The following is an 8,908-nucleotide window of genomic DNA, read 5'->3' as shown; positions in this document are numbered from 1 at the left end:
ATAAGTTAAACTTGAATTGAAACGTGCAAAATACAGGTCTATACTCTAGCTTTACTCACCATAAATTGCTGGATCCTGCCTCTCATAGTTTTGATGTAATTTAAAAAAAATGATGGTCTTTGTTACCCCAGCTCTTGGGGTTTCTTTGACCAGGTGGTAAAATCAATTTTATTTTTTGGTAAAATAACTCCAAATAACTCCATGCATTGTAGTTCTATTAGATATGCAAACTTTTTAAATCTTTCTATTGTGTTATGTAGCCTCAGTATTAGGCCTTTAATGCCCATTGACAGAATTTTTCTATGTCAAATAGTTTTTGAGTTTTGGGGGTTTTTGTTAAAAAAACCAAAAGTGGTCAAAGTTACCCCGGGAGTCAAAGTTACCCCAGTTTATGGTACTACTCAAAATTTTTTTAAACTATTAAAATCAAATATGAAGAAATAATGTTCATATATTTAGTATGGTTTTCAGTGGTCCACTTTATGGCTGGTTCCATTTAACTTTGAGCCTACGTTAGTTATGAAACAGTCTTTTTGATACTGAAATTTTTTAACCCTTGCTTCCTTGTGTGTGTAGAATATTCCAGGATAGATTTCGATGGCAGATATTTTCTGTAAGAAAGATGCCCTGCAGCTCCTGCAAAATCGTTTCATTCTTATCATTGGTGATTCAAGTAAGTTTGACTCCCATTCTCTGTTGGTATGAGTTCTATGTTTGTATTCAATTTTTGTTATATTTAAATATCTATTATTATGATATAAAATCGTGACCCAGGAATTATCTCTGTGACTCTTCATTTGCAATCATGGATGTGAGCTTTCAGTCTTGTCTTGTTATACTTCATCATTTTTTAGTTACCACTGCTATGCACTTGGTATGCATTTGTCACACATGTTGGACTTTCCACAGCACCATCCGAGTTGTCACACATGCATTTGAGTTGTCACACATGCAGTTGAGTTGTCACACATACAGTTGAGTTGTCACACATACAGTTGAGTTGTCACACATACAGTTGAGTTGTCACACATACAGTTGAGTTGTCACACATACAGTTGAGTTTTCACGCATGTTGGACTTTAGAGTTCTCCAGAAGTGCATCCTTTTATATAGCAGTGTACATTGGCATGTATTTTTAACTCCTGTTCTTGAAACAGTTCTTTTAGAATGTCATTTTATGAATTATTAAATACCTAGTTGATGTAAAATTTCTGTAAATGCTGGCCATTTCTTATAAGTCATATCAACAATACATTTTTTCATAATTGAATTTCAAACCATTTTTCACTGACAATGGACCTATAAGAATTTTAGAATTGCATCAATGATACTCTGAAAACTGATACATATAATGTTCACTATGAGAGACACTCAAGCCCATGTATAAAATTTTTCGCTATTTTGTATTTTGTTCCAGATACAAGGGCACTGTACAATGATTTGATTTACCTCCTCCATGAAAATGATGTGACTTCCCCAGCTGTCTTCAGGAAGCACTCCAATAAGGTAGAATATTTTGCATTCAGCCTTGAGAGAACATGCTTGAGACTTGCTCATGTTACCCCATGTTCTTGAGTTGGTGCTTCATAGTATTATAATAATAATAATAGTATAGTATTATAATAATATAATAAATATTATTATTATAGAGAGAACATGCTTGAGACTTGCTCATGTTACCCCATGTTCTTGAGTTGGTACTTCATAGTATCATAATAATAATAATAGTAGTATAGTATTATAATAATATAATAAATATTATTATTATTATAGAGAGAACATGCTTGAGACTTGCTCATGTTACCCCATGTTCTTGAGTTGGTACTTCATAGTATCATAATAATAATAATAGTATAGCATTATAATAATAGTATTATAATAATATAATAAATATTATCATTATAGAGAGAACATGCTTGAGACTTGCTCATGTTACCCCATGTTCTTGAGTTGGTACTTCATAGTATAAGAAGTTGATCCTACGTAACTTAAATGGTCCTACATTGGCAGAATATCATCTCTGTTGCCATGGGCTATTTTATATGCTCTATTTACATGCTCACGAGTTCAATGTGATTTATATATTGGTTTATTGATATTGTATATTGGTCATATTGATAAATATATCCATAAAAATAGTTTAATTTTTTGTCAGAATGTGAAAGTGAAGGAGGTGGATAAGGTGGTAAAGCAAAACGACGTCAGAAATGCTACCCGCAACCTCCAGGAAATAAGGGAGTATTGGGTGAGTTTAAAAATACTGTAAAATATGTGGAGTATTTATTCATAAGATTGTTCTCTGTGTGTTATTGCTATGCACAAATTCACTTGATATATACACTATCCATTGCTGTTTATATGCCTCTATTTTCTTGAGCAATTGGTATTTAGTGTTGAATTTTCTGCATTTTTTCCCTAAGCTTCTGTTTGTAGAATCATTTATCTATGGCATTGATCATTTGATTAAATACTGCATTTCTGAGGGTCATATTATACTAAAAGTATGATTTTTTGTCCACATTGTTAAGTAATTTGTTTTATGCAATTTGTTCCTCATTGTATATTAAGTAATTTGTTTTATGCAATTTGTTGTGTTGATGTATTGGACAAAATGCTGCTGCCATACCTACATCTCATTATATAACAATTCTAAGCTGGAAGCTAATATATGACTAGAAGCTGCTGCTACTGTCCTTTTCTGAGAAAATTTCAATTCTAATATTGAAATTAATTCAAAAGCCAAAGTTTCTATTCTCATGTTCCAGTAAAGCATAGTAACAAACCAAAGATTTTTTGGAATCAGTATAGGTATTTTCAATTCCCTACTTAACTGAAAATGCAAACAAATTTGTATGTATGCTAATGCTGGTATCCATGGTACTTTACTGGTCTACTAATAGGACTCAAAAATGAAGTTGAGGGAAATTCTAAAGAACTCTTTGCTTTGTCACTTTGCAGTGAAAAACTGAAGCCAACATATATGGTATCATGTCCGTTCAAACTATTGTCAGTCATGAAAAAATCCGGTCAAATGACACGATTTTAGATCTTTTGTGAACAAGGCACGAAAAGGAAAAGTGCTTCAGCGCCGAGATCACTATGTTATGTTATGTTATGTTATGTTATGTTATGTTATTTTATGTTATGTTATGTTATTTTATGTTATTTTATGTTATGTTATGTTATGTTATGTTATGTCATGTTATGTTATGTTATTTTATGTTATGTTATGTTAGATTATGTTATGTTAGATTATGTTATGTTAGGGTATGTTATGTTATTTTATGTTATGTTGTGTTATGTTATGTTATTTTATGTTATGTTGTGTTATGTTATGTTATGTTATGTTATTTTATGTTATGTTGTGTTATTTTATGTTATTTTATGTTAGATTATGTTATGTTAGGTTATTTTATGTTATGTTATGTTATTTTATGTTATGTTATATTATTTTATGTTATTTTATGTTATGTTATGTTATGTTATGTTATGTTATGTTATGTTGTGTTATGTTATGTTATGTTAGATTATGTTATGTTAGATTATGTTATGTTATTTTATGTTATGTTGTGTTATGTTATGTTATTTTATGTTATGTTGTGTTATGTTATGTTATGTTATGTTATTTTATGTTATGTTGTGTTATTTTATGTTATTTTATGTTAGATTATGTTATGTTAGGTTATTTTATGTTATGTTATGTTATTTTATGTTATGTTATATTATTTTATGTTATGTTGTGTTATGTTATGTTATTTTATGTTATGTTGTGTTATATTATGTTATTTTATGTTATGTTGTGTTGTGTTGTGTTATGTTACGTTATGTTATGTTATTTTATGTTATGTTATACTTGCAGGGCGCTAACGGCGTGCGCGTTCGCTTCTGCTTTGTGACGCGAGTGATGGGTCAACAGATGCTGTGGCAGCTCAATGAGATGGAGCGCGGTGACATACCTTGCCCGGATATTATACTGCTCAACTCCTGTGTCTGGGACATTACGAGGTTACTTTCATAAAGGCATCTATACTTGCAACATGTCACTTTCTTCTATCTCTGGACATCACGAGGTTACTTTGCGATAGTCAGCTCGCCAAACTTACAACATGTCACTTTCTTCTGTCTCTGGACTTTACGAGGTTACTTTGCTAAAGTACCCTCGCCAATCTTACAACATGTTACTACTTTCTTCTATCTCTGGACATTACGAGGTTACTTTCATAAAGCCATCTCGACTTGCAACATGTCACTTTCTTTTGTCTATATGGACATTACGAGGTTATAGTACTTCGATAAATGCATCTCGCCAACTTACATGTAACTTTCTTTTGTCTCTGGACATGAAGTTATTTTGCTAAAGTCACATAGCAAAAACTTACAACATGTCACTTTCTTCTATCTCTGGATATAACGACGTTACTTTTACAAAGGCATCTCGTCAAACTTACATGTTTTGTCTCTGGACATTACAAGGTTATTTTGCTATAGTCAGCTAACAGTGTTACTTTGCTAAAGTCATATCGCCAATCTTACAACATGTTCCTTTCTTCTTTCTCTGGACATAACGTTACTTTGCTTAAGTCACCTCACCAAACTTATAACATGTCCATTTTTGTTTGTTAAAACTTCACAAGGTCACTCTGCTCCAGTTTAGTCACCATTTTCGGAACATCTATAAAGTATAAATGCATGCAAGCTACAAAGATTTCAAGTTCTCATGATTGTCCTGTCCACTGAAGAGAATTAACTTCTCCTGTGTCTGGTTATCTGTATTAAAATAAAGCTTTTAATGCTTGATTTTCTTTGGGAGCAATTGACGTAAAAATTTAAAGAAATATTCATGTAAGCTAGCAAGTTTCCTTGAAGCTGAGACTGGGGTATTACCAAACCATGATTTTGATTAAAAATTTCATATACCTGGAAATGTATATAGTTATTTCTTAAAACTCAGATGCATGTTGTTGATTTACAGATGATAATAATGTAATGATCAACATTGATGCTATGCATGTAAGTGGCAGGGTGGCCCAGTGGTTACAGTTCAGAGTATCAAGATTGGCGCAGAGAGGCGCGGGTTCGATCCCAGCTCTGTGCGCCAGTTTCTGGTCAGAATCTGTGAGAAAACTGGGCGGTTAAGCAAAGGATATTTGAAGCAGTGAGTTGCGAGTTCAAGCTCGCAACAAGCTGTGAATGTTCTGCAATGTTAAGAATCGGCGACAGGCCTACGGCCTACTAAACGCTGAAACCGCTATGTGTGGTGCGTGTTTTTTCATGCCGCTAGGATGCCTGCCATAGTGTCCCTGATGACAGTTGGTGTACAGGTGGGGAGCTATGATGGAAGACACGTACAAGCAGCAGCTGGTGCAGGTGTTGATGACAGTTGGTGTACAGGTGGGGAGCTATGATGGAAGATACGTACAAGCAGCAGTTGGTGCAGGTGTTGATGACAGTTGGTGTACAGGTGGGGAGCTATGATGGAAGACACGTACAAGCAGCAGTTGGTGCTGGTGTTGATGACAGTTGGTGTACAGGTGGGGAGCTATGATGGAAGACACGTACAAGCAGCAGCTGGTGCAGGTTTTTACACGGCTGCGGCAGCTGGTGCACCCTGATACTCTCGTCATGTGGGCCACAACGCTGCCTGTCGCTGAGAACCTCGTCAGGGGCGGGCTTCTTATCAAGCAGGTGCTCCTTAAAGCTTGATAATACGTGCAATATTGAGAGTTAGAGTGTTGTAAGCCTGGCAGATTATATTAGCGTGTTGTAAGCCTGGCAGATTATGATATGTTCCCCCAACCCCATATACAGGGGTTGAATAAAATAAGGGAAACATTTTTGAACATGTTCTAAACAATGAAAACGCGATATATTTCTTATCTTTCATTGTTGCTGCTAATCGATATTCTATCCCAGCACGTATATTTTTTAGTAAATTTTTGTCTCTATAACATAACTTACAACCTACAGTACCTAGCAAACCTCTCCGACTTTCAAAAATGCCAAATTGTTGGTGTGTTGGTGCCCGTATGGCAGGTGCTAGTGTGACAGAAACTTCCCGAATGCTTGACGTTTCTAGAGGTGCTGTCTCAAAAGTAATGACTGATTTTTAAAGGGACGGAAAAACGTCCTCAGCGAAGCACATGTCTGGCCGAAAATCGAAGTTATCTGAGAGGGACCGTCGGTAGCTAAATTGAATTGTGAAAAACAATCGAAAAACCGCGGCTTGTAAAATTACTGCAGATCTCAATGGACATCTAAAGACCCAGTTTCCATAAAGACTGTCCGCCTAGATCTGCACAGAACTGGATTCTATGAAACAGCTGCAATAAGAAAACCTCTGGTTTCAAATGCAAATGCTTCAAAGCGTTTAGAGTGGTGTAGAAACCTTCAGAATTGGTCCCTCGCGCAGTGGAAAAACGTTATTTTCTCCGACGAATCATCATTTACCTTATTTCCAACCACTGGTAGATTTTAAGTTTGGACACGGCCTTAAGCATCATTTAATCCCGACTGCCTCCTCCCAACCGTAAAACATGGCGCGGGATCTGTGATAATCTGGGGTGCTATTTCATGGAAATCCGGCGGACCAATGATTTTTCTTCACGGAAGAATCAACAGCCGCGACTATTTAGGAATATTACAGGACCAAGTTCATCCAATGGTTCAAGCTCTGTTTGCGTAGGGGAACACCATCTTTCAAGATAATAATGCCCAGATCCATACAGCTGGAATTTTGTTTAAAAATTCCACGAGGAACATTCTAATGAAGTTGAGCATCTCATTTGGCCACCACAATCACCAGACCTGAATATTATCGAGCATTTAGTGTCGATATAAGAGATGCAATTCAGAAGTCGATTCCCGCAGCCATCGTCTTCAAAAGAGCTGGAGGGAGTGTTAATTGGAGAATGTGTTAAAATTCCTTTGAAAACAATTCACAATTTATATTAATCAATACCTCGGAGAATTGAGGCTGTAATTGCCGCAAAAGGTCACCTACTCTACTAAAATATATTATTTGTATTTCTCAGGTGTTTACCTTATTTTGTCTAACCCATGTATATTAAGGCTATTGATGCGCATTTCCACGATACTTATCGTGTGTATTTTTCAGTTGGACTTCATCCAGAAGAACATCCGCTTCATGGCGCTGGAAGCAAACCTGTTCGTCTCAGAGCTGTGCAAGCTTTTCTGCTTCGACATCGTCGACCTGCACTACCACATGAGGTTCCAGCTCTCCAGGTAGTTTATGGTGCTGGTGATGTATGGTAGCTGGTGATGTATGGTGGCTGGTGATGTATGGTGGCTGGTGATGTATGGAAGCTGGTGATTTATGGTAGCTGGTGATGTATGGTAGCTGGTGATGTATGGTTCTCTGGTGCAGCTGGTGATGTATGGTTCTCTGGTGCAGCTGGTGATGTATGGTTCTCTGGTGCAGTGATGTTTATTTCATCCTCTGTTCCTCAATATATTCTCTATATTCGTAAAATTTCATGCTTATTATTATATGCAGCTTCAGATTTTAATAATATTGTTTGATCACAACGCAATTAATGTTTGGAGTGAAATACTAACGACTCCACTTGAGAAGTTATTCATGGCCGGTTAGCTCAGTTGGTTAGAGCGCCGTGCTAATAACGCGGATGTCGTGGGTTCGATCCCCATACTGGCCAGTGATTTTGGGAACATGTATCTACGAACGTTTGTAACTTACCATATGCTGGACCCTGATTTATCCCTTACATACGTGGATAAGCAAAACTTGCGAAAAGTGAATTGTCAAACTCATACTGAACGCTGTAAGAATTGAGAATTTATATTGATTTACTTTGTGATTTACTTGGTAAAAATAGCCTCCGAACATGGCGCAAAAAATTGAAACGTCCAGTCTATGATTTTTTGCAAAATTGGAAAGGAATATTGTGCTAGTCCGTTTTTTTATCTATGTAGTTTTATATTGTACATAAATATTGATGAAATTATTATAATTCCTAGTTCAATTATTATTGCCTCAGGTATTCTATAACGCACGTATTTATTATGTTGCTTGTGGCTGCCTATGCCCGTATATATCGTACAAGCTGAACATATCTGATTTGCCTCTTAGTTAAATTATTTAACTGTGAGCTCGATCCACTGTCGTTCTTTCCATTCTTTTATCAACAGCTTTTGATGAAAGATAAGATAGCATTCATTATTGACCGCGAATGTTGTTTATGTTTACTGTGAGTTTTCAAAAGTACAGTTTTAAAGTTCGTGATTTGCAATAGGAATAATCGCACTCAAGCCTTTATTTCACGGCCGGTTAGCTCAGTTGGTTAGAGCGCCGTGCTAATAACGCGGATGTCGTGGGTTCGATCCCCATACTGGCCAGTATAGTTTTATTGCATTCCTAATAAACTACTTGATAGTTTCGCTTGTCTTCTTAATCAATAATATTTCCAAACGTTACATTAATAATGATAACGTTTCGTATCTCTGCCTTGTTATCCCCTGCTATCGTATCGTTCATCTTTGTTATCGTACTGTTCATCATTGTTATCGTATCGTTCATCTTTGTTACCGTACTGTTCATCATTGTTATCGTATTGTTCATCATTGTTATAGTTTTGTTCATCATTATTATCGTATTGTTCATCATTGTTATCGTACTGTTCATCTTTGTTATCGTACTGTTCATCTTTGTTATCGTACTGTTCATCATTAATATCGTATTGTTCATCATTGTTATCGTATTGTTCATCATTGTTATCGTATTGTTCATCATTGTTATCGTACCTATTATTCATCATTGTTATCGTATTGTTCATCATTGCTATCGTATTGTCCATCATTGTTATCGTATTGTTCATCATTGTTATCGTATTGTTCATCAATGTTATCGCATTGTTCATCATTGTTATCGTAT

The 8,908-nt window shown here is 35.7% G+C and overlaps 1 protein-coding gene and 2 non-coding genes across 3 annotated transcripts; all 3 read left to right on the top strand.

Moving 5' to 3' along the window:
- Positions 1–491: 491 nt before the first annotated feature.
- On the top strand, positions 492–7,246 carry LOC108677350 (PC-esterase domain-containing protein 1A). The gene is made up of 6 exons (XM_018165568.2): positions 492–673; positions 1,418–1,506; positions 2,156–2,245; positions 3,860–4,005; positions 5,532–5,685; positions 7,115–7,246. Exons 1-6 carry the CDS (start codon positions 598–600, stop codon positions 7,244–7,246), a joined length of 687 nt encoding a protein of 228 aa, XP_018021057.1. The 5' UTR covers positions 492–597.
- A 353-nt stretch (positions 7,247–7,599) lies between these two features.
- Positions 7,600–7,673, top strand: Trnai-aau. Its single transcript has one exon. It is a non-coding gene; the product is annotated as a tRNA-Ile (tRNA).
- A 626-nt stretch (positions 7,674–8,299) lies between these two features.
- Trnai-aau lies at positions 8,300–8,373 on the top strand. The gene has a single exon. It is a non-coding gene; the product is annotated as a tRNA-Ile (tRNA).
- The last annotated feature ends 535 nt before the right edge of the window (positions 8,374–8,908 follow it).

This window comes from Hyalella azteca, unplaced genomic scaffold, assembly GCF_000764305.2.
Source record: "Hyalella azteca isolate HAZT.00-mixed unplaced genomic scaffold, Hazt_2.0.2 contig11426, whole genome shotgun sequence".
Classification (NCBI taxonomy): domain Eukaryota; kingdom Metazoa; phylum Arthropoda; class Malacostraca; order Amphipoda; family Hyalellidae; genus Hyalella; species Hyalella azteca.
This window is presented reverse-complemented; position numbering and strand designations above follow the sequence as displayed.

Excerpts from the sequence above, each read along its gene's own strand:
- LOC108677350 (XM_018165568.2), top strand. The coding sequence starts at position 598 with ATGGCAGATATTTTCTGTAAGAAAGATGCCCTGCAGCTCCTGCAAAAT. Across the intron at positions 1,507-2,155 it reads TCAGGAAGCACTCCAATAAG|AATGTGAAAGTGAAGGAGGT; the intron begins GTAGAATATTTT and ends ATTTTTTGTCAG. Across the intron at positions 4,006-5,531 it reads TGTGTCTGGGACATTACGAG|GTGGGGAGCTATGATGGAAG; the intron begins GTTACTTTCATA and ends GTTGGTGTACAG.